This window comes from Halichoeres trimaculatus, unplaced genomic scaffold (assembly GCF_033239565.1).
Source record: "Halichoeres trimaculatus isolate MK-OKI-2021-1 unplaced genomic scaffold, fHalTri1.1 fHalTri1_scaffold_24, whole genome shotgun sequence".
Classification (NCBI taxonomy): Eukaryota; Metazoa; Chordata; class Actinopteri; order Labriformes; family Labridae; genus Halichoeres; species Halichoeres trimaculatus.
In genome coordinates, this window is record NW_027437202.1 from 7,005,298 (window position 1) to 7,028,878 (window position 23,581).

At 45.2% G+C, this 23,581-nt stretch overlaps 4 protein-coding genes across 5 annotated transcripts; all 4 read left to right on the top strand.

The window, feature by feature from the left end:
- Positions 1 to 181: 181 nt before the first annotated feature.
- On the top strand, positions 182 to 4,917 carry ddx4 (DEAD (Asp-Glu-Ala-Asp) box polypeptide 4). The gene is made up of 23 exons (XM_074664329.1): positions 182 to 319; positions 709 to 736; positions 826 to 874; positions 956 to 988; positions 1,079 to 1,138; positions 1,280 to 1,300; positions 1,385 to 1,450; positions 1,550 to 1,594; positions 1,694 to 1,720; positions 1,813 to 1,863; positions 1,936 to 1,971; positions 2,054 to 2,089; positions 2,164 to 2,202; positions 2,282 to 2,424; positions 2,527 to 2,679; positions 2,751 to 2,905; positions 2,999 to 3,128; positions 3,212 to 3,378; positions 3,464 to 3,609; positions 3,761 to 3,860; positions 3,936 to 4,206; positions 4,336 to 4,431; positions 4,508 to 4,917. The coding sequence occupies exons 2-23, from the start codon at positions 716 to 718 to the stop codon at positions 4,592 to 4,594; spliced, it is 1,932 nt and encodes a 643-aa protein (XP_074520430.1). The 5' UTR covers positions 182 to 319; positions 709 to 715; the 3' UTR covers positions 4,595 to 4,917.
- Positions 4,918 to 5,381: 464 nt separating this feature from the next.
- Positions 5,382 to 8,766, top strand: ccdc14 (coiled-coil domain containing 14). Of its 2 annotated transcripts, XM_074664216.1 has the most exons (12): positions 5,382 to 5,528; positions 5,745 to 5,803; positions 5,886 to 5,961; positions 6,116 to 6,188; positions 6,321 to 6,419; positions 6,517 to 6,894; positions 6,984 to 7,122; positions 7,191 to 7,276; positions 7,351 to 7,494; positions 7,586 to 7,688; positions 7,771 to 8,169; positions 8,748 to 8,766. In XM_074664216.1, exons 1-12 carry the CDS (start codon positions 5,505 to 5,507, stop codon positions 8,749 to 8,751), a joined length of 1,584 nt encoding a protein of 527 aa, XP_074520317.1. In that variant the 5' UTR covers positions 5,382 to 5,504; the 3' UTR covers positions 8,752 to 8,766. The 2 variants fall into 2 exon arrangements, with proteins under 2 accessions (XP_074520317.1, XP_074520318.1); XM_074664217.1 differs by lacking the exon at positions 8,748 to 8,766 and having other exon boundaries at positions 5,748 to 5,803; positions 7,771 to 8,173.
- LOC141785748 (lymphocyte antigen 6E-like) lies at positions 8,687 to 9,382 on the top strand. The gene is made up of 3 exons (XM_074664218.1): positions 8,687 to 8,821; positions 8,949 to 9,068; positions 9,147 to 9,382. Exons 1-3 carry the CDS (start codon positions 8,770 to 8,772, stop codon positions 9,248 to 9,250), a joined length of 276 nt encoding a protein of 91 aa, XP_074520319.1. The 5' UTR covers positions 8,687 to 8,769; the 3' UTR covers positions 9,251 to 9,382.
- Positions 9,383 to 12,229: 2,847 nt separating this feature from the next.
- Positions 12,230 to 23,078, top strand: anos1a (anosmin 1a). Its single transcript, XM_074664183.1, has 14 exons — positions 12,230 to 13,180; positions 14,660 to 14,707; positions 18,680 to 18,745; positions 18,839 to 19,061; positions 19,668 to 19,852; positions 19,935 to 20,064; positions 20,138 to 20,343; positions 20,441 to 20,567; positions 21,058 to 21,165; positions 21,240 to 21,328; positions 21,414 to 21,591; positions 21,669 to 21,889; positions 22,091 to 22,232; positions 22,308 to 23,078. Exons 1-14 carry the CDS (start codon positions 12,974 to 12,976, stop codon positions 22,358 to 22,360), a joined length of 1,983 nt encoding a protein of 660 aa, XP_074520284.1. The 5' UTR covers positions 12,230 to 12,973; the 3' UTR covers positions 22,361 to 23,078.
- Positions 23,079 to 23,581: the final 503 nt, after the last annotated feature.

Sequence of the window (23,581 nt, forward strand, 5' to 3'; positions counted from 1 at the left end):
GATAAATCGTAGCGTCAGTGCTGGTTAATATATTTGAATCTTGTGAATATATATATCTGTATTTTTCATAAAGGAAATGATTAAGAAAATATATTACTTTTAAAGAACAAATATAAAGCTTTAATTTCCCAAACTCACGTTATGATACATTTATCATATTTGAAAGGCGTCAAAGTTCTGCGGAAAAGCAGCGGAACTGGCAACCCCGTAGCTAGTCGGTCGCACGAGCTTGCGCAGAAGCACTTGACCACGACTTAGTGGGAAGGCAAGAGTTGAACGGCAAGGCTACGCAGAAAAAAGTCATCAAAATCTTCTGAAAGTAAGTTTCTTTCGACGTTATGTAGTTAATTATTGTTGTCTGAATCGTTTTTTCATCATTTAACCAAACACAACTCATACTGAGCTGATATTTCATCTCTAATTGTAATTTCTTGATGCTGAGTCAGCACGCGGCTTTTCTTAGCATCCGCTAGCTAATTTGCGGTAAGGCTAGCTTGACACCTAGCTTAATTTGCCCTAGTGCGCGAGGTTACGCAAAGAAAAAGTGTCTTGGATATATAAAGATGTTAATTTTCAATTAAAGGAAAGCAGTGTGACATTTGAAGGATTTTTGATTACAGAAGTCTTCAAATTGCAGTAAATTATGTGCAACTGGATGCAGCACGTGTACGTCACTGTTAACGATTGAATTCTGTCTTTTGATTGAAGGAAAAAAATGGACGACTGGGAAGAAGGGGTGAGTTTGTTCAATATCAAAGTGACAGCCTAAGTATTTAACTCATTTGCAAATGAGTTATGCATTAAACATTACTCATTTTTCCATAGGAAACTGCAACTACAAAGTACACACCATCGAACTTCTCTGCTAATGAAGGTATGCAACATTTTTAGCTATCTGTTTGGAATATTTATGAGTTGTAAAAGTTACCTGGTAGTTTAATTCTCTTTTATTTAGGCACAGAAGGAAGTACCTGGAACACAGATGGAGGTAATTATACACATATTCGAAATAAATAATGACATTTCTGACCTTGGGAATCTTTGTGATGATTTTTTTTTTAATTTTTTTCCTCTGCAGGTCATGGAGGAAAAGGAAGAGGTCAAGGCAGAGGAGGATTTAAAGGCTCATTCTCTTCAGGTACCACTTCTAAATATTGTTGAAGTGTTTTTGTAGTATTCAGAGGGGAAAGGTGAAGAAAGTTAACCCTGTCAGTATCTAAACTATATATTTTGCAAATCAGGTAAGGATGTAAAAACTTTTTTACTCCTTGTTTTGCAGATGCCGATGAGAATGGAGCTGGTAAGCATTGCTAGCATGAGGGTTACTCAGTGTCTGCTAAAGGTTGAGTCTGTGTTGATTAACACAATCTTATTGTCTGTATAGATGGAGACAGCTGGAACAAATCAGATGGAGAGAGAGGTGGTTTCAGAGGTAGAGGCAGAGGCAGAGGTGAGACATGAACAGTGATTAATCCACTTTAGATTTAACTTATAATGCCCAAAAACTAAATGTACATACAAAGGCTTGAAGATGTATTTATTCTCTCAGGTCGTGGAAGAGGGTTCGGCAATCAAGAGCGCGGCGACTTTAATGGTAATACTTAGTAATTTGTTTTACCTTGGGCTACTGGAATGAGCTGTATTTTGAGTGGTAATGACACAGTGACGTTTAAAAACTGTTTGATTTTCACAGGAGACGACAACGAAGTGCGGGGTAACGGTGAGTGTTTAATTTGTAACTGCAACACACTAAATCTTATTTAAAAAAAAAGAACAGACTGTAACTTCCCCTGTTTGTGATCCTTCGTACAGGGTTCAGAGGAGGAAGAGGGGGGCGAGGAGGAAGAGGAGGCGGATTCAGAGGTTTTTATTTCAGACGTGTGATGATTTTATCTCAGTGAGAGCAGGTGATTGATTTTTGATGATATGTTGTAGGTGGAGAGTCCGGTGGAAGAGGAGGTTTTGGAGGAGGTAAAAGAAAGAATTTTTACACCCTAGAAAAGTTGTTTTTTCTTTTTCTCAACTTTAAACGTGTTCCTCCTTCTCTGTTCAGGATACCGTGGAAAAGATGAGGACCTGTTTGAAAAAGGTTGTAACATTTTCTTAAGAAATTCAAGTGACCAGTTTGACTCGTTTCATTGATGATACTTTAATCTGACACAGGGGGAGATAAAGAGAACAAAGATGGAGGTGACGAAGAAAGTAAGTCACTGATGATCTCTTTTCACTGTTCTGCTTTGCTTTTAAGTGCAGTTTAACGTGTTTCTACGTTGATCCACAGAACCAAGGGTGACGTATATTCCCCCAACGCTCCCTGAGGATGAAGACTCCATTTTTGCCCACTATGAGAAAGGTATCAACTTTGACAAGTATGATGACATCATAGTGGACGTCAGCGGGACAAACCCACCAAAGGCTATATTGGTAAGGAGAATAAAATGAACATTACCTCCTTCAGTTAGAACAGGTGGAGCTAAAGTTTCCTTCCCTGAAAACGATCTACAAATCAAACTTTTCTCCCCTCAGACGTTCGAGGAGGCAGCATTGTGCGAGTCCCTGAATAACAATATCAGCAAGTCTGGTTACATGAAGCCAACTCCAGTGCAGAAACACGGCATCCCGATCATCTCTGCTGGCAGAGACCTGATGGCGTGTGCTCAGACTGGATCTGGCAAAACAGTAAGGACACAGAATCTGAAAAACTAGTGTGGATGTTTGGACTCGGTGTTCGCACTCTCTCCCTCCTCTAGGCGGCATTCTTGCTCCCAATTCTGCAGCAGCTGATGCATGACGGTGTGGCAGCGAGTAAATTCAGTGAGCTGCAGGAGCCTGAAGCCATTATCGTTGCCCCGACCCGTGAGCTCATCAACCAGATTTACCTGGAGGCCAGAAAATTTGCTTATGGGTGCGTTCTCTAAACTGACACTTCAAGCATTCAGCCACAAAAATCCTAAAACCATTTCTACGTTTTAACTGTACTTCTCACTGATTTCTCCAGCACCTGTGTACGACCAGTCGTAGTTTATGGCGGTGTCAACACTGGATATCAAATCAGAGACCTCTGCAGAGGATGCAATGTGCTGTGTGGAACTCCAGGGAGACTTTTGGACATGATCGGGAGAGGAAAGGTCTTTATATTTAGAGTTTTTAGTCTGTTAAGAATTCTTGTGTCGGTTTAAATGCAGGAAACTAAACCTTGTCTTTCCCTTAGGTTGGACTGGAGAAACTGCGGTACTTGGTGTTGGATGAAGCAGACAGGATGTTGGATATGGGATTTGAGCCTGACATGCGCCGCCTGGTGGGCTCACCTGGGATGCCACAGAAGGAGAACCGCCAGACTCTGATGTTCAGTGCCACCTACCCTGAAGACATCCAGAAGTCTGCTCCTCTAAATAAATAAATAGATGATTAAAACATACCTGCTGGACCTGAATGCAGTGCTCAAAGTTTTTTTTTTCCCCAGATTGGCAGCAGACTTCTTGAAGACAGACTACCTGTTCCTTGCTGTGGGTATAGTGGGTGGAGCCTGCACAGATGTGGAACAGACGTTTGTTAAAGTCACCAAGTTTGCAAAGAGGGAGCAGCTCCTCGAAATCCTCCAGATGACTGGTAAATTTTTTTTTTTTTTGTGAATGATATGATTTTAAAACTAGAATGAAAAGGCTCCAGGAAGTGGTTTTATTTTAGTTCCAGAGAAACACGATGTGACTTATTTAACCGCGTAGAATTAACTTTATTATTGATCTTGTGTTGTTTGCAGGCACGGAGCGCACCATGGTGTTTGTGGGGACCAAGAGACTGGCCGACTTCATTGCCACGTTCTTGTGCCAGGAGAAGATTCCGACCACGAGCATCCATGGGTGAGCAAGATGTCATGAATTCTGTAACTCTCTTTTCTTTTGATGCAGAAATAATCAGATATCGTTTCCTCTCAGCGATCGTGAACAGCGAGAGAGGGAGCTGGCTCTCTCATATTTCCGCTCAGGGAAATGTCCGGTCCTCATCGCCACCTCTGTGGCTGCCCGTGGTCTGGATATCCCAGATGTGCAGCATGTGATAAACTATGACCTCCCCAACAACATTGATGAGTACGTGCATCGTATTGGGCGAACTGGCCGCTGTGGAAACACGGGGAAAGCAGTGTCTTTCTTTGACCCGGATATTGACGGACAGCTGGCTCGCTCGCTGGTCACAATCCTGTCCAAGGTAAAAGGCTCGAGCTATTGAGGGACTTTAGAAATTGATCATTTTGTTTGATAAGGATCTTTTTCAGCCAGTAAAAGCTGTTAAATTGTTCTCCTCAGCTTCAGCCCATCTTCATGTTTCTTCTTACAGGCCCAGCAGGAGGTTCCTTCGTGGTTAGAGGAGTCTGCATTCAGCGGTGGCGGCCCCACTAGCTTCAATAACTGTGCCTCTACTGATTCCAGGAAGGTGGGTGGATGTGTGTTAAATCTTTTAAGCTGTATACTTGGTTTTCAGTGTCCTCACTCTGATTGTGTTGTTTTAGGGTCAGTTTGGAAGATCTTTCCAGGACAACAGCTCGCCAAGCCAGCCGGCTGCTCCTGCTGCAGCCGATGACGAAGAATGGGAATAAAGGGATATCGTCACAGCAAACCCATACAGCACTGTTCAGTTTTCTCTTCATACACACGTTCAGTTTGATCTAGTTGTAGCAGTGAATTTGTTTGACAGTTTAAACTTTGTCTGACCAGAGAAAATCAAGATGTCAACCAGAGGCTTTTGTAGGAAATGTCTTGATCAGCTCTCTCTGAGTGTGTTGTTGAAAAGTTTGTTTGATTTTTTAGTTTTTTTATATTATTTAAAATGTGTGTTTTGAGGAAAAAAAAAAAATTTGGACCAGAGTACAAGTTGACAATGTCATTTTCTAATCTGATTTGTTTCCTCTGAGGACAAAGATGACGAATAAATTGTTCAAAGCAATTCTTACATTTTTTGTGAAATCTTTCTTTTTTCTCCCTAGTACTGAAATGTACTTTCAATTGACAAGCAGTGCAGTAACCTAAGAGGTTCTTGATTATATAGTTAATTGTTCTTAATACAAGTTTGCAAAGATTTTTTTTCTAAGATGGTAAAATTATTGTTTTGTATGTTAACAGTAAAAGTTAGTTGCTTGGATAAAAAAGTATAATAAAAATGTAAAAGATCCTAATAATAGATCTTTATAATATATAATACATATATCAATAAATTAGTATAAATATAACAATTATTGTGTCGATGGCGCAGAAGTCGGTCACTGATTGGCTGGTAGTCATGCTCGTTTGTTGGGATTGGTGGATTTTTGGCCGGAAGCCCTGTTGTGCTTGAATTAGCCAATCAGAGGCGCCAAGGGGCGGGGGTTATCTTAATTTTCGCTTCTGATTGGTCACCAATATGCTTCCTGTTTCAAACTTGTTTTCCAACCGAAACTTGTCAACAAACAGCTGAAATTCATAAAGTGGCCTGATTTTGCTGTCGCTGTACCACTAAAATAGTTTTTAACCATGAAAGGAACGGCAAAAACTAAGGTAAGACGGAGAAATGTCACTTTTGACTCAATTTATAGCTCAAGCCGTCATGTTTTTAGCTACAGCTCCAATTATTAGCCACCGGTATGGATGTAAATACTGAATGCATTCGTTTTAAAGCTTCCGGTGACATTAACTGATTTATTTTGGGACGTGTTGCTCCCAAACTGTGAAAGCAAACATACAATTGGTGACTGAACTGTTGTTGGTGTTTAGCAGGTGGTGACATCAGGGAGGCTGTCAGGAAGAGTGAAAGTGCAGTCTGTGAAAAGAAGGTAAACATCACTTTTGCATTGCATGAGATTACACGTTAGAAATTCTGTTTCTGCTTGATCTCACTCTGAATTTTGCTTTCAGAATTCCTCCAAATCCAGCACCTTCAGCCTGCCCTGAGCCGGCCTACTCTCTGTACTCCACAGACTCTGAGGACCAGGTAATGCAATTCAAGAAAGGGAGATTTAGCCACTTTTTCAATCTTTTCATAATGCCCACACCTCAGAGATATTCAGTTTACTGCAAAAGATGAGGAACTACTTCTAAAAGCACACATGTAGACTTCATGAACCAGCTGTTCTGTGTCCTCTCAGGTCACTGCTCTACATAAAGGTCTGGATCGATGTGCTGCTTTGCTGGGTGGCATCCTGCAGGTGGATAAGTCAGGTGAGAGGAGCCTGAAGGCATTTATTAACTAAAGGAGAGTCTGATTAAAACTTTGTTACATGGAAGCTTTGTCTGCTACATGATGGCCCTCTGCTGACACAGGGGTTCCTCAGTGTGTGTTTTTATTTGTAGAGGCCTCACCAAGTGTTGCATCCAAAAACCCAGCGACCAAATCAAAACCATCAACCTCAGTGGGGAAGAAGATCATGAAGAAACTCCCTCCACAGACAGGTAGGTGTGTGTTTATGAGTGTGTGTGTGAGATTTAGTCATCTTAGCAGACTGATGGAGTTGTTGCTGCTCCACCTTCTCTTTTCTGTCAACTGCAGATCAGAAGATCCGTCGTTCAATCCAGCGAGGATCCGGCACTAAAACCCCCAAAACTCCACGTCAGCCTGTCTCTGTTCCTGCTGCACACTCAGGAGTGAAGCTGCACCCACCTCAGAGACGCCCTCACACACCACAGCACCTCCCTTCCTCCTCCTCCTCACCTCACCTGCATCCTCAGCCTCCTAAAACTCCACAGCCAGATGCAGAAGAGTGTGTTCCTGTTAGAGACACTGACCCCCAAATCTCAGAACCACTCACATCTCTTACAAACGCACACACCTGCACTCCAGAGGTGCCGCTGGAGCATGCACAAGAGGAGGAACAGAGGACAGCGCAGGATCTCCTGGGAGAACTCAGAGCTCTGATTGCAGGACAAGGTAAATCTGACGCCCAGTTTAGGACGACAGATTCTGATATTTCATTCGAAAATAGAATAATCTCAAAGATTTGCTTCACTGATTTCCAGGCAGTGTAGCAGAGAGGCTGCTTGGTCACCTGGAGCAGACCCTCTCCTCCTCTTCCTCCTCCCTTCTGATCGAGGCTGGAGACGCTCAGGCTAAAGCTGGAGTTTCATCCCTGCGGAGCCAGAACACACAGCTGCACAGGTAACACACACTCACACACATCACTGGGCTGCATTGTAAGAAAGGTGTAAACTGTTTGTGCTCTGCAGGCGTGTGAGGAGTCTGCAGCAGCAGCTGAAGCAGAGAGAAGAAGCAGAGAGACGTCAGAACACGCAGACGTTTTCTACCTCGGAGGGTAAAACCTGTTCCTCTGTTTCTGTGAACACGTGAGGAATGAAACCAGAGTTTAAATCTCTCATCTCTTCTCAGTGTGTTTGCTGCAGGACGAGCTCACCGCCGCTCAGTCTCAGCTGCAGGATCTCCAGTGTGACCTCACAGAGCTACGGGAAGCCCTGCAGGACACACAGAGCCGGCTGAGAGAGAGTGAAGCAGAGAAAAGGCTCCTCCAGACAGGTTTGGATTCACTGATATCTGATTCACGAGGAGAGGAGCTGTGCTTCTTTAAGAGGTTTGCTCATTAAATAATCACGGTGTGTTTCTGTAGACCTGGAGACGACCAAAAGCAGGTTAAAGGAGAGTGAAAGAGAGAGGAGTGAGTTAGCTTCAGTCGCCCAAAGAAGACTTGAGGAGATCCAGAATCTGAGCGAGTGAGTGTGGCGTCGATTTGAGTGAAAGGAAACTTTGAAGACTTCATGTGAGAGTGTTTTTTTTTTTCATTGTGTCTTTCAGAACCCTGAGAGGAGATCCATCCAATCATCCTGAGGTAACTGACTCTCAGATACCAAAGCAGAAGAAACCAGACCCAGCAGAGCCCCCATCAGACCGGATCACACAGTACCTGATGTCTCTGGGTGAGGTGGGGGGTGCACACACACACCCAGCAGAGAGGGAAGGAGAAACGTCACTTCCTGCTGCCAGCTCCTCTGCGCCACAGCTGATGAATCATCGCCGTCAGCTCTTCAACTCCTCGCTGTCTCACTGCGATCGGATATCTCTGAGCTCTGATTGGAGCGTGAGGTCCGGCTCGACCTTTGACACCAGGGACGAGGCTGCGTTCAGAGACGGTTTGGCGGCTTTGGATGCGAGCATCGCCAGTCTGCAGAAAACGATTCAGCTGGATCTGAGGAGGTGATCGACTTTAAGATCAAACCTTTAGAATTTCCTGTAAGTTGTCCTTTCAGGTGGTCTTTTAACACTATTTAAAGTTCAAGAATAAAGCTTTTTTAAATGTATTTTTATACTTTTTTGGGGGAAAATCTAAACTCAGAACAATGAAATACGATCTATGATCAGGTTTGACATGTCAGAGCCGTGGTTCTGCAAATCAAAGCTTCAAAAGCAGAGAGGTGAATGTGAGTCATGTCCCCTCAGGTAGTAAACATTACTCACATTTATCTGCTGGGATGAAACAACACGAACTGTTCTGCAGCTCTTTACGCAAGCCCTGTAAGTTCAGTGTTTTGCAACATGTTGAATTTGGCAGAGGCACTAAAAACTTCCACTGTTTGCTCACACTCGTACTGAGTGGATATAAAAAGCGGTGAAAGCACTTTGGAGCCAAGAGAGTTTCCAGATCCTGAAGAAAACACAAGCAGGTGAGTGTCTGATTCTGAACAACGTGTTTGTGGGGAAATGTTGGAGGGATCACTTCTGCTTTTTTGAAGATGAGTTGTCTTATTCCTCTTTATCTCTTTTGATCTTTTAAGGTGATCCAGTCAAAAATCCAAAATGAGAGCCTTCCAGTTTGCCGTCCTCCTCCTTATCGTCTGCATCAGCTGTGGTGAGTCTGCTCTTTGGACTCATTTATTTGCCTTTCTCAACAAGTTATAAAAATCAGACCATTCAGCTTTGCTTGAGCTTTGCTTCCTAACAGTTTTGGAAATCTAACCTTTTCTTTTCTTTTCTAGCTGAAGCTCTGAGATGCAACTACTGTGTTTCTGGCCGACCCGGTGTACCGTGCACCAACACGGTGAAAGAGTGTGGAAGACAGGAGGATGTTTGTGTCTCCGTCATGATTGGATCTCCCGGTAAGTGACCTCAGAGGTTATTTATTATGCATCTGTGATCCTGTCTCCAGTATTTTAATGTTGCTTTATTCTCTGCAGCATATTCATACTTTCGGAGATGCTCGAGGAGAGTCGACGCTGGGATCATGAAGGCCAATGACTACCTCACTGTCCACATTTGTGACACTGACCGCTGTAACTGAAATGAGTTTTAAGAAAATAAAACCATCTTTGAAATCCTGTTTTTGTCCCGTGTTAGATGTTTTCATGACTCAGGGAGCCCCCAGGGGCAGAGGGGCCTCCGTACTTATCTCAGTTTGCACAATCTGCTTCCTTTCTTTCTCTTTGCTCTGTTTGCAGGAGACTTTTGGAAGTGTTAGAAATTCTTTTCTAAAACAGAGAAAAACTGCAGTAAGATAAAAAAAGGGAGGAGATTAGCTCGGCTTTGTTAGCGATCAATACATCAGGAGAAACAAACAAATAAATCAAAGAACGCTGAGGCAGGAGATTGTCTCTGTCAGACAGTGAGTCAGGCTGTGGTTTCCTCTTTTTGAACACCACAGAAAGTCTGTTATGTCGCGATCTGTCCCGACCAATCATGCGCAGGGGGCTTGATCTGTGGCTGATTTCACAACAGAGTTAAAAGCGAGAGCAGAGCGTTCAGGCTGCACATTACAGACACCTGTGAACAAGGTAAGGAGACTTCTAAACTTCAGATCTACAGCTGCTGACTTTAAGATCTTAAAGCTACTGTTACACAAATATTCCTGAGTTATATAAAGTTTTTAAAATGCTTTATTTACAAAAAGGTATTTTAGCTTTTGCAAATGTTTGAGTGCATGTTGCTTTCTTTACAGGAAACACTCTTCTTTTTCACAATAAAAGCTTTTGTTAGCGCTATGTTCAATAGCAAGCATCAGAAGTGCTGTCAAGTGTCCTCCACAAGATGAATAGACTCAGAGGTATGTGTGAGTCTTTAGCACTGAACGATAACATCTCTGGGTTTCAGGTTGAACAATGAAAGCTGCAGTGTTTGCAACACTTCTCCTGCTGAGTCTGTGCCAAGGTGTGTGTTTTTATTCCTTTCACAAGAAGAAAAAGAGATTTTTATTTAAAGAAATGTGAAATTAAAGCAGCAAGTTTCAATAAATACACTCCTGTTTGTGTGTGTGTGTGAATCCAGGGGAGGCACTGAAGTGTAACTACTGTTTCTCGAAGGACAGCGACCTCTGCACTCCAACCAGCACTCAGACCTGCTCAGGGTCGGCTAACGCCTGCGCTGCCGTCATCCTCGGGCCCCCGCTCAGTGAGTTAAAACTGATGAAACACTGCTTATTTCTTCATGCATGTTGCAAAATGTTCCCTAAACTGATTTTCCTGCTTCCTCACAGATCGATCCTTCCGCTCCTGCATGAACATGGCCGTTTGTCAGGGCTACATCAAAACGCCCGGCACCTTCGCTAACTGCTGCGACACCGACCTCTGCAACTGATCCTCCTGATCTCTTCTGTGCAAACATGTCTGCAAATAAAAGTCTTTTTGAGAGCTCTAAATGAGGAGAGGAGGGTGTGTGTGTGCAGCTTTAATCATGCCTTTAAGGTCAAGTTTAAAGAGGGGGTGCAGTACTGCTCATGAACTCTAGAGGGCAGTAGAGCGCCGTGCAGAAAGATGAGCTGTATCTTGTGGTGTTTTTTTGAAGAGCATTATTAAAAGACAGAGACAGAGAGTGACAGTTTGATGTCAGAGTTTTGATGTCTTTATTCTCCACATGATGAAGTGCGCGGTCTTATCGTCTCACCTGAGCTTTAATAATGGATTATCTACCCAGCAGAACGGATGCAAATGTGATGCATTTTTCAGTCGCAGGCGGAGGAAACTGAGATAGATGTGTTTTCAGTTTGCATGCTTTATGAGCTGATGGCTCTGCTGTCATTGGAGAGCATAATTTCAGACGCAGAGGCTTTAGATTAATAACCAGTGTGTGAGCGGAAAGAGATGGACACAGTCAAACAAAAAAAGGAAGAGCTGCAAAACTCCTTCAAGTAAAACATTTTGAAGCTGATTGGCTCAAGTGTCACTTGCTGCAGATTCAGAGCTAAGAGTTAGCTTCAGGCTAACTGAGCTCAACTCCTCCTTACAGATAAATCTGTGCCTGTATTAAAACACAAACTTCCATTACGCATTCTTGGCGAGATACCCCAACGTGGACTCAGTAAAACCCCGGGGTAACATGCAACCTCCTCTTTACGAGGTGCATCCCATTACGCGGGGTTTCCTTCACCAACATGCGCCTGCAGCAGAGTGGAAACACCATCCAGCAACAAAAAAACTGGGAAATGAAAACACACACACACACACACTCACAAAGTTTGATGGCTCCTGTTTCATATCTGCGTGTCATTTGAGACAAATGTTCAACAACAGGACGTCTGTAAATGAGGTTTTCCATCATTTGTGTCGGAGCTGATTACGCCGAGCTCACTAACTCAAGTTTACTGCTCAGATCTGATGACAGTAACGTCTCATTTTTGGTAAACAACAGGTGATCTAAATCATTAATCATTAAACATTTTCCTCATTCATCTCCTGCTTTTGTTTCCTGTGTTTGAAAGATAAAAGTCTGTATCCCTCCTGCTTTTGCTCTCCGTACAAACACATTTCTCCTGCTCTGAATCTTTTAAGATACCTCTCAAACTTCTTCCTCCACTGATCTAATTCTGGCAAACGATGTGCTCACAGAATGAGACCATTAGCCTGTCATAGTGCGTTGTTTTTATTTGTGAAACAGTGAGTCAAACGCTCAGCAGGGCGCTCGCAGGGGTTTTCAGCTTCCTGTTGTGGGTGGACCACCAGAGCGTCAGACTCTCACTTCATTAACGCTGAGTTTCAGGAATAACAAGATGGAAATAAAAGAAGCTCCTCAGGGATTTGGTTTGGGGCCCTTTGGGGATTCATCATGTGGGTCAAACCTGTGAGACTTGAGGCCTGTGGGAAACAAACACCTGAAAATGAGGCTGAAGAAGAGACAGCGCTGAGAGATTGTTTGAGTTTGTAAATGAGAAAAATCCAGCTTCTCGTTAACCCTGCGGGACGCTCCGGCAGTGCGAAAGGGGCCCCTTGTGCCAGGCATGAGAGAACCAACAACCCGAGGAGGATCTCTTCAGAGTTTCCGACACGTCACGGTTTCCCTTGTCCCCGGGCGAGGAAAGCAGCGGCGCCCTCTCCTGATTACGAGCGATATGTTTGTGGTTACTTTAACGCAGGAGTCCATAAAAGTCTTGTTTTGCAGCTTCCAGTGAGAATTACTGCTGGGATTCCCTGGAAAACTCCAAAACCACAAGTGTCCCCCCCTGAACGAGGAAACACTCTCACTCTCATGGAAAGAAGTTCCACCTGCGGGTGTAAAACCTCGAGAAGGGAGATGTTTCCTCTTTGTTAAGAGGTGTGAGAGGGTTTGCCCTCATGCTGCAACATCTGGGGAGAGGAAACCACTGGAAAGATGCTGTAAACACAACTCTGAGCTGTCATCACTCCTGTGGTGCTTTGCTACGGTGGCCATGAGGGCAAACACAGAAATACCAAATAATTTCTTGTAAAATTTACCACAACTTTTTTTACAGTGTACTCTTCCTGTTAGAGACAGTTCTCCTCCTTCTGTTTACTTCTCTTTCTCCTGTTATTAACACACGTTTGTCTTTTCTTCCTGACAGGGAGTTCTGACTCTCCATCTCGTGAGAATATTTTGGCACAGGCCGTTATTAATCCTCCAGCTCTGCAGCCTCTCAGCATCCTGACCCTGACTGTGTCCGCCTCGCTCCTGTAGCTCCTCCCTTGGCTTTATAGTTCTGCTTAAACTGGACCTCCATCAGATCACACCCCGCACCATCCTCTCTGTTTCTCTGCCCCAGAAGAAGAGGAAGAAGAAGATGCTGAGTGCGCGCAGCGGAGTCCTCCTCCAGAGCTGGTCCCTGTGGATTATTTTGCTCCTCAGCTGCGGAGTCTGCGCGCGGAAGCAGCGGGATGATGGTGATGATGAAGAGTCCTGGTCGGAGAGCGTGTCCAGAGCCAGGTGTGCGTCCCGGTGCCTCAGTCTGCACAGCGTGGAGGCACTGTCAGTCTCCACACCGCTGCAGGTAAGGCGCGCCGAATCCAAATTTACGCATCTGTGCGATTCTTTTAGGGGCACGTTTCAGAGCTAAATACGAACTTCTCGATTAAATAAAAAACAGAGAGTGTAAGAAAAGACCAAAGAGGCTGATTTATCACTTTTTCTTTTGGTTTGTTTGCACTTTATGCAGAATTTTACCTCTTTGACAGCAGCTGCTTTCATTTTACGCATGTGCGCAAACTGTCTGAAAACGCTGCTGTGAGTTTGGAGAGCTGCGCCGCTTTTTAAAGAGGAAAACCGCGTATTTCATAGTATCTTAGATATATTCTAGTTGTTTTACATTTACATTTTTGCAAAATCTTTGCAGGATCTTGCTTTAAAGTTGTCACTTTGGAGCTTATTGAGGATTTCTGTCAAAGTGAGAGTTTACACCAGACCCCTTCTGCACATTATCACATTTATTGACTCAAACAACTGGAATTAGCTGCAAAAACTCTACCAGATATGGTTTAAATGTCAGACTTTATTGAAGTATTTTGTTGCCAAAGTTTAGCACCCGACCCCCTGACCCTTCTCCACTCTCCACCACATGAAGAGAAAACAAACCTTGTTAAAACTTTTTGCCTCACAGCAACCTGAGGAGAGCATACGGCTTGTTATCCTGATTACATCCCTTTAGATCACACACAAACACACACACACGTGGAAACACACAGGGATGAAGCAGTGAGTTGCTGCAGGCTGCAGACTGATGTAGACAGGATCCCACTTAGAGCGATGACACTGCACACAGTGACGGTTCAGCCCGTAAAAAAAAAAAAAACACATTCAGACTGAATTTGAATCATGGAAGCTTCTTTGCCTCTGTCTGATTTTGTTTTATTTGCACCCAAACATGAACTTTCTGCACGCCACATGCGATGCATCACGGTGTCAGATCAGGTCTCGTGTATGGAGGGGGAACGAGTCGATGATGGGTTTGTGCAGCTCTCGTGTCCGATGATTGGCTGCTGAAGTGTGAAACACACTCACATTGACCTTGTGCATGCATGTGGGGTGGGAGGAAGTGTCTCTTAGCTGCAGACACAACAGAATGCATTAACACGACTCTGTAGTGGAAGTCACTGCATTAACATGACTGTAAACCGCTTCTGTATTTGCACAGCTGAACGGTGGCAGGCGTGTCGATTAGATCCCCATTCCCCTCTTCTCTTGAGGCTGAAAGTAAATTTATTGTTCGACTGTCTCCTGTGACTCGACCAGTGATCCTGGATGTGCGCTCATTATTTTTCTGCAAACAGCCTCAGGCTCACAGCGGGGGGAGCCGTGAAGGACGGCGAGCTCTGCAAACTGGAGGGAAAACAGTCATTTGTCTTTGGACAGGGGAAATAAGTGGTTCCTCTGAGCTGTGACGGAGCTGTGAAGTATAATTAGGACGTGTGCATGTTCTCTTTAGGAACACGTGATAACACATGCTTCTGTTTGTGTTTGTGTCTCTCTCTAGAATAACGGATCCCTGGGCTGGTGTCAGAACCACAAACTGTGCGCTAAGGTAAGGAACGGAGACAAAACTCACATGGATCCTCTTCGTTATGCATCATCAAAATGTGTCCAAGAAAAGTTCCTGGAAGGCAGGAACTAGGGTCTAACTTTAGTTCCTGGTAGCAGCCTTTTTACAGTGCATCCCCTCATGCAGGATGTGAGTAATGCACCACTGCAGCTTCATGCATGCTATGTGCAGCCATAAATCACACCTCATGCAAACTGCTGACACCCTGCTCTGTGTGTGTGTGTCTGTGTGTGTGTGTACCTGTGTGTGTGTGTAAACATGTATTGATTCATGCTTGTGTACTGTACTGCTTATTACCCATTTCTCTGCTCCAACATTCATCATCACTCTGCTCCATACGCTTTGACACGCCATACATCACGCTCAGCTGAGCCTCCAGTAATGGATGGCGAACACACTGCACCCCTCGATGATATTACATCCATAAAATAAAACTTCCCCCTCCAACTTTTACAAAATCACACTCAGATATTTGATTCCTCATCCTAATTTGGAGCCCTAACAGCTCCCGAGAGGAACGATGGAGATACTAACGCGCCTCAGCAGCCTCTCACTTTGCGAACCGTGCGATGCGAGTGACGGCTAATTGTGATGACATGTTAGCTCATCAGGCATCTCCCCAGCTGCATTATTAAGAGCTTCTAAAGTGAGATATTCAGGGCCTTTAGTGCATGATCACAGGGAGGGAATGTTTTCATGGCAGCATGAATTAAGAGACGAAGGAGGAGCTGCCTCATCTTCTTAATTCCTGAACACAGACGTGCTTTCATGCTAACATGCTCCTTTCTTTTGATCGCTTATGTGCAGCTTTAAGTTTGACTGCAGAACTTTTGCATGCCCTCCTTTGTGATCAGATTAAAGCTTTCATCAGGAATCCTAAGGGAAAAGGAGGCACATAAGTCTTGATGATGTTGCTTTTGCAAATTGATGCAATTTAAAGAGGGGGTATGTGATTTTTTTTTTCATCTTTGTTCTGTCCCTTTTGTGCCCCTGTGGCATCTTCTCATGATTTCCCTCACACTGCTGCGTGCATCCCTCTAAAAAACCATCCCTGCCCGTGCTTCTCTGCGCTTCACTTTGCATCAGCGCAGCAGCCCAGCTTTAAACATGGATGTGGTAAAATGCGTCAGAGTCGCTCTGCAGTGACAGGCCCTCTCTGAAGCATTAAAAACGTCTTTTTCACAGCGTCCTGATCAAAGAGCGCTTTGGATTCAGCCGCAGCCTGTGGTTGGTTTCGGGTTGTTTGTTTGGACGTGATTTTATTAGCTTGAGTCGTCGTGATTGTTTGCGTGCTGGGGAAGCCGTAACTGCTTTTATCGTGTTTGATCTGCCGTCGTGATAAAGCAGCAGCTCGGGTCGTGTGATTTAAAAAGACAGCTGATTCAGATGAGTCGTACATGCACGCTTTGACCACAGAGAGAACGCACACACAGCCTGGGCGTGGGTGCTGCTGTGATGCTAACTTCTGGTTCCTCTAACCGCAGGCCGAGAGGGAAGTCAGTGTTAGGATTACCGAAAGCAGCAGGAGATGAATCTCTCAGGGTTTGCTCTATTTTTAAACCCAAAGTTTCATTTTTGCCGTCTAGGTGTTGACACATCTCAGTCCAGCTCTCGATCTCAGAGTCTAGATGAAAAGCTGGGTAAAGCCGGTTTTTGTGCGACAGCCCATCTCTTTGGCTCGTGACCATTTGGCCCCCGGTCGTCCTCGTAGACTCGGTGGTAATGAGTGCTTGTTAATCCTTCTGTCACTATCTCCTCCAGGCAGACGGCCATTTGCGAGTGCCAGAGTTGATTAGCGCCACACTCCCACACAGTCCGGTTCAATCGAGCTCTTAAAAGAAGAGCTTAAGATCGCACGACTGTAGCATCAGAGCCGTCGTGAGCACACAACCTGGACAACTGGCATTGAGCGTGTTGTAACGAGTCTTTCGGACGCTCTTGGCAGTCATTAGTGGGCTTCGTGATGTTTGACAGAGAGCCAGACGTACTCCTCCTTGTGTAAAAACTACTCGTGAAATAATTTCCTCGCCATCCTCTCCCTCCATGGGAGAAGCCGAGGTCTTGTCTGAAGATGTTTTAAAGGTCTGGAACGCTCTCAAAGATGGTTGGAGCTGTTGAAACAGGAAGCTGGAGACCAACACGAGGCCTGTTTGCTCTCTGAGGAGTTGGTCTGGGCAGCGAATCAAACGGAGGCGAGCACCGAATGATGAAGAGCATTTTGCACGGTCAGCAGAGAAGTTGTTCGCTCCATTATCTCCGTTTGGTCATGGAGGAGCGGTGCTGCCAGCACACACACTGAATACACACTCCAACCTGCAAAGAACAGCTTGGCTGCCAAACCAATTCCAATTTGGTGCAGCCAAGACAAAAGTCTCTCAGGGGCCAGAGGTGCTTTTCTCAAATCTCTCTCAACCACAGCACAAAGTTCCCCGGTCAGCTGTGTCTGCGCTGCACAGGGATGAAATGCTCGATTTAAGCTTGAAATGGAGCGGAAAACTAACCAACACTGAGGTGACGCTGGGAGAGGCGCGAGGGGAGGGAGCGTCGGCCCGTATTAGGGGACGAGCTCTCTCCGTAGAGACCGGGGAGGGATGATGGGAGATGGCAGGCTTGGCAGAACTATCAGACATGCTTCAGGGAGTCTTCATCACCGAGGAGGAAGAGCTGCGTGGACTGGATGTGCACTGTGGAGTCTGGGAATGTGTGCAACTTTTTTTTTTCATCTGCAAACTCTAAGTCTGTGCAGGCAAACAGTTTTACTGAGCATCTTAAAGGAGTATTACCACACTCTTTTTCCTCCTCCAGGAGCTGATAAACAAGACTTAAAACCAGGGATGGAGCCAGGATTTTAGTTTTGGGTGGGCCAGACTAATTTTGTCCGGGCTTTAAGTTACAAATGTTTGTATGTTATTAATTCAATTCAATATTTTTTTATTTTTTTATTTATTTATTTATTTTTATTTAAAATGACTAAATTTGCTACGATGTTCAGGTTGAAAAGCAGGTTTGGTTGCTTTTTTTGCCTTTAATTTGCATTTTTATAATCCTTTTCTGGATCCAACATATTTACCTGCAATCACTGTTACTTACCAAAAAGTGGCGCTCTCACGCACCTGTAGCCTGCCTATGGTTAATTATAAGCTGTAAGAGCAAGGACATATAATAAAAATAAAAAATAAAATAAAAAATAGTACAAATTCAAATAAATTAATTGATGTATTAAAATAAATAAATAATTTTTAAAAATTAAATTTAGTTAAATTAAATTAGATTTAAAAAAAAAATACATAAATAAAATTCTACAGTTTTGGGACCTTTGGGCCCACCAGAAATGTCGCCCCTGCTCCAAACTCCTGAAAGAAGTTTCCTGCATCCTAACTTTCAGTCTTCTTGTCCTTGAATATTAGAATATTTTACAATTTAAAATAAATCTATTTATTAATTAAAGTAAATAAATAAAATAAAATAAAATAAAATAAGATAAAATAAAATAAAATAAGATAAAATTAAATTAAATTAAATTAAATTAAATTAAATTAAATTAAATTAAATTAAATTAAATTAAATTAAATCAAATTAAATTAAATTAAATTAAATTAAATAAATTTAATTAGATAAATTAATTAAATTCATTAAAATCGACAGTCCTGGGACTTTTGGGCCGCCCCTGCTCCAAACTCCTGACAGAAGTTTCCTGCATCCTAACTTTCAGTCTCCTCGTCCTTGTGAAGCTCCTGTCCGTGCGTTCGCCGCCCTCCTCCCCACTGTTTCTCACTCCAGCATGAAATTACAATCAGTGTGCGGCGGCTCCCCTGAGTCTGAGCGGCTCGTGGAGCAGAGGACGAGTCCGCTCACTCTGCTCCTGTGTGCTCACATTTACATAAGTCGCTCCAACGTTCAGCTGATGAATGCGATCTTTAAATGCTGATGATTGACTGATTCTCACTCTGACAGTGCCTGGAGCCCTGCAAAGATTCATGGGAGATGAAGAGGAAAAGCAGCTGCAGAGATCTGTGTGAGGTACGCTCACACACACACACACACACACACACACATTGTGGTCACGCTGCATGCTGTCAGATGTAAGTTAACCTGCTCCCTTTGACCACGCAGAGGTCATTTCCCAAGAAGCACTGGGAGTGTGTGACCAGCTGTGAGTTCCTGCAGTCGGTGTTGGAGGTGAAGCAGGGCAGCTGTCCTCCTCCTGAGAGAGCCAGTGGCTTCGCCGCGGCCTGCGTGGAGAGCTGCGACCACGACCGGGACTGCTCCACCACGAGGAAATGCTGCTCCAACGGCTGCGGACACACCTGCCAGACCCCCAAAGACCTCTACAAAGGTGAGGGTGTTTCAGGTGTTGTGCCTGTGTTTGAGCTGCAGAGACAGTGTGTGTTTGAGAGTGTGTGTGTCTAAACTCTTGAACTTCTGAGCCCTCTGACTTCCTCCTCCCTCAGGCTGCTCCTGGGTGATTCTGCTCGGCTCTGACACGGTTTGATCCCGAGCAGAAACAAAGCTGCTCCGGAGCAGTGAAGTGATATATTTTTAATATCCTTTGGATGTTTTTGTGATGAGTTATTACCTCCATGACTCACGCTGACACACTTGCAGTGTCATAAACTTCCTGTCAACCTGAACCAGACGCCGCCTGGCCTCCCCAGGGGCATGGGGGGGGGTCTCCTCTCAGAGATGTGACGTAACTCCAGGTGGAGAAAGCGTCTGACAGACAGCCAGTGAGAGTCAGGTGGAGTTTGTCCTACTTAAAGCCTCCTCTGTCGTGTGGTTGATCAAAGCGAGCTGAGCGCAGGATGCTCATGTTCTAAAAACTCATCGTCGCTTTGAGTCTCTGCAGGGATGAGACGCTGAGTTTGCGTCCTCTCTGAGTCTACTCGTTGTTGTATGAGATGAGAACGAAATGCATCCTCACACCTCCGTGTTTCTCCTCCAGGCGCTCCCTTGAAGCCCAGGAAGGAGCTGAGCTTCACTGAGCTCCCCTCCGGTCAGCTGGAGGTCCGCTGGTCCTCCCGCTTCAACATCTCAGCCGAGCCTGTCGTCTACGTCCTGCAGAGGAGGTGGAACTTCGGCATCCAGCCCAGCGAGGACAGCGCCACCTCCTGGCAGGTGGTTGCACAGGTCAGCTGAGTTTAACATCTCTGCAGCAGCTTGATTGAAAATGTCGCTGCAACACTTTAACACCTCCCTCGATGCTCCTCAGACCACCGAGCAGGGAGCCCAGCTCTCTGACACCCGACCCGGCCGCTGGTACCAGTTCAGAGTGGCTGCTGTGAACACGCACGGGACCAGAGGTTTCACCACGCCGAGCAGACACATCCACTCCATCCGAGGTCAGACACACACAGATCAGATCACCTCATGATTGGTTGAATGCAGTGAAAGACGATGATCTGTCTCCTTCAGACCCGTCCAACCCTCCTGCGCCTTCTGAGCTCAGGGTGGCGAACATGAGCTTCGGTCCAGGTCGGGCGGTGTCGGCTCGGCTGCAGTGGAGCGTCCCCTCTGACCTGGACGTCCCGGTTCATCACTACAAGGTGAGCTGGAGCTGGACGGCAGCCGGGCAGGCGTCTGCGTCATCGCTGACCAAACGGAGGAAGACGGTCAGAGAGGTGAGGGTGGAAACTCTAAAGCGTGAAGGAGTCTCTTTAGTGGTGAAAACATACTCATCCTCTTCCTGTGTGTGTGTGTGTGTGTGTGTGTGTGTAGAACCAGGTGGAGCTGGACAGCATGCGCGCAAACAGGAGCTACACCGTGGAGGTCCAGGCGGTGTCATACTGGGGTCAAACTCAGCTCAAAGGCCCTCGAGCCATCCTCCACTTCAGCACGCAGCGAGGTACAAGCTCCAACTTCACGCTTTATTCAAAAACACCTCAAATAAACGTCTCGTCTCCGTGTGTGTGATCTCTCAGGTGTTACTTGGCACTTTCATTTAGTTTTGATGGGATTTCTTTCCCTGCCTGGATGTAAAATCTTTGATCCTCTGAGACTCAGAGCTTCACTCCTCCCAGTCACAACCTGAACATTTAAAACTCACAAACTTATCAGCGCAGCAGAGCAGAAAATCCTTTTACTTTAATCCAAAATGTCAAGAGTTTATTTCAAAGTGACAATCTGACATGAAGAGGGAATAAAGACGCGTATTCACCGAGAGAAAGGCTGGAGTGAATAAAGCTGCAGACATCAGCGGAGGTGATCCGCCGGCGCCCAAAGTTCTCAGATTTGATGTTTCTGTGCTTGAGTCTTTTCAGCCTGCAGAAATCAAAGACGGTGTGTTTCCATCAGACGCTGCAGCTTTAAGTAACGTTGTTGGATCTGTTTTGAAGCTTCTGGTCCAGTCCCAAGAAACCCAACCGGAGACATCCTGGACGTAGGGACGCCGTTTTATCAGGACGGGCAGCTCAGAGTGCACGTTTACTGGCAGAGCAGCACAGGTGAGAGCTCTCACTCTGAGCTTTATTTCTACGCTGGTTTTTAAAGTTGTGTTACTCATTAACTCCTTTTGTAGATCCTTCAGTGGAGTACTACAGAGTCCAGTGGGGATCAGAGCACTGCGCACACAACCAGACCACCCCCACGGAGAAGACCAACACCCGGGTAGAGACCCCCCCCCCACTGTGATTATTATATAAGACCCTCAGGCGTCAGCTTCCTCATCACTTCCTGTCTCTGTGTGATCCAGGAGACCTTCGTCAGCCTCCCAGGCCTCCTCTTCTCCTGCAAGTACAAAGTCCTCCTGCAGCCGCTCAGTAAGAAGACTCGTCCCCCCGCAGAGAGCGCCGTCTTCTTCACCCCCTCCTGCGCCACCATCCAGGCCAAGAGCCCCAAACCCATCACCTGCCACAGAGGAGGAGGAGGAGGTGAGGAAGAGGAACCCTCAGGTGTTTCTTTTGTTAAACAGATTTTAATGTAACCTCCTCCTGTGGTTCCTCCTCAGTGCCTCCTCAGCAGATCCTCCTGAAGCCGGTTAACCTGACTGCAGCCTTCGAGGTGCGAGGTGGGAACACAACGGCCATCTTCAGCTGGGCTCTGGCTCCGCCTCCTTCCTACCAGCAGCTGACGGGCTACCAGGTGACGTGGGCGGAGGTCATCACCACAAACCGACCCAGCAACAAGCTACCACACAGCCTCATCTCGCAGTCGCAGATTCTCCCGCCGGTCAGTGCTGCAGACGTCTCCTCTTCACTTTCTCTTTGTTTGTTTCTTCTTCTCCACTTCCTGACTCTTTAGCAGTCAGATTCTGTGCCCTCCTTAAAGATGAATCTCAGGGTTCACCGAGCTGACAAACTGAAACCCTCAGATCGCAGCTCTCCTCCAATTTCACACACTTCGAGCACACTCTCTGTTTTTCTCTCTCAGGATGCCAACATCCTGGTGGTGTCAGACCTCCACCCTGACAGCCTGTACCGGCTGGAGGTGCAGGCCATCACTGTGGAGGGAGAAGGTCCTGCAGCATCCAGGACTTTCCAGACTCCTGGGAGCCAGAGCATCCTGAGACACAGTAAGCCACGAGGCGAGTCTTTGCAGAGACGTCTGGGTTTGTTTTAGTTTTAAGTTCTCACTCTTCTCTGTTCAGGACCGAGGCTGAGGAAGCTCCACCACAACACGGCGATCATCGAGAGGCACTGAACCCAGACGGCCAATCAGCACGCACGAACCGAGAACTCAGGACGACAATGAGCCTCAACATGAACTCTCACTCTGTGCAATATTTCTGGTGTCTGCGTCCTCTCACATGAATCCTGGTAGTAGAGATCAAACCTGCAAGTGTAGAAAAGTTTATGCAACTGAAAAAGAAGTTCTTCTTTTTTTTTATTTAATAAAAAAATAATTAATTAATAATAGAAATAATTTAATGATTAAAGTAATGAAATAAAATAAAATTAAAATAAATAAAATAAAATAAAATTAAATAAAATAAAATAAAATTAATTTAAATTAAAAAAAAAAAAAAGAAGTTCTTATTCCTTTGACTCCCAGCTGAGGGAGAAACCTCGGCTCCAGTGTGTGATAAGTGAGCGTGCATCGTACTAGCATGTAGAAGTTCAGTTTTGTTACCTTTAGGGCTGGGTCAGGAAATGTTTCTTCATGCACTAACCCTCATCTCTGGTTCTGCACAGGCAGCGAGGGATGCTTGTAGACACCCAGCCCTAACAGCCCTTTTAGATGGAAATGCATGAAGCACCCGGACGTCTCGCGTCTCACCCATGGTACCTGCACTATGCTTGTTAAAGTCATGTAGCTCCCTGTACTCTGTAAATTCTGTATAAAACGTCTGTCTGTATTTATTACCTGTGGAACATGTGTTCAGTGTGTGTGCTCAGCCTTTTGTAAACCTCTAGAGATCCTGTACAAAGATGTTTTATAACTAAAGATGAATTCCTGTCTGCACTGTTTCCTTTTTCTCTTTCCCCTCTCCTCATCAGCATGTCGTGTTTGCACCCAGCGGTGACCTTTCGTCCGCTGCGAGAGCTTTTAATGATTGTGTATCCGAGGCTGCGTTCCAAAGCCGGGAGGAAACAAAGAGCTGCTTTCTAATTCTACCTCCATTACTCTTGAGTTGGTGCACAAACAAAAGGTTTGAGGAGGCCTTCGGGGGATACAGGAGGAGGTGTGTGTGCTCAAACACACACACACACACACACACTGAGCAGCAGGTATTAAGGAGTATGAAAAAGTTGAGATGAAACTCAGGAGTTGGCTTCCTCTTCATGACAGCTGTCCCATCCGTCCCCGTCAGATGATCCCCACATGATACATAAATATTTATAAGTGCAGTTTTAATCCATTTCAGCTGCGGTTTATGATGGCGTATTTTTCATTTCTGTGTGCTCTGATTTAAAGCAGGAA

Excerpts from the sequence above, each read along its gene's own strand:
- ddx4 (XM_074664329.1), top strand. The coding sequence starts at position 716 with ATGGACGACTGGGAAGAAGGG. Across the intron at positions 1,595-1,693 it reads AGAGCGCGGCGACTTTAATG|GAGACGACAACGAAGTGCGG; the intron begins GTAATACTTAGT and ends TGATTTTCACAG. Across the intron at positions 2,680-2,750 it reads AGACTGGATCTGGCAAAACA|GCGGCATTCTTGCTCCCAAT; the intron begins GTAAGGACACAG and ends TCCCTCCTCTAG.
- anos1a (XM_074664183.1), top strand. The coding sequence starts at position 12,974 with ATGCTGAGTGCGCGCAGCGGAGTCCTCCTCCAGAGCTGGTCCCTGTGG. Across the intron at positions 18,746-18,838 it reads GCTGCAGAGATCTGTGTGAG|AGGTCATTTCCCAAGAAGCA; the intron begins GTACGCTCACAC and ends TTGACCACGCAG. Across the intron at positions 20,065-20,137 it reads ACACATCCACTCCATCCGAG|ACCCGTCCAACCCTCCTGCG; the intron begins GTCAGACACACA and ends TGTCTCCTTCAG.
- ccdc14 (XM_074664216.1), top strand. The coding sequence starts at position 5,505 with ATGAAAGGAACGGCAAAAACTAAG. Across the intron at positions 6,420-6,516 it reads GAAACTCCCTCCACAGACAG|ATCAGAAGATCCGTCGTTCA; the intron begins GTAGGTGTGTGT and ends TGTCAACTGCAG. Across the intron at positions 7,495-7,585 it reads GAAAAGGCTCCTCCAGACAG|ACCTGGAGACGACCAAAAGC; the intron begins GTTTGGATTCAC and ends GTGTTTCTGTAG.
- LOC141785748 (XM_074664218.1), top strand. The coding sequence starts at position 8,770 with ATGAGAGCCTTCCAGTTTGCCGTCCTCCTCCTTATCGTCTGCATCAGC. Across the intron at positions 8,822-8,948 it reads TATCGTCTGCATCAGCTGTG|CTGAAGCTCTGAGATGCAAC; the intron begins GTGAGTCTGCTC and ends TTTCTTTTCTAG. Across the intron at positions 9,069-9,146 it reads CGTCATGATTGGATCTCCCG|CATATTCATACTTTCGGAGA; the intron begins GTAAGTGACCTC and ends TATTCTCTGCAG.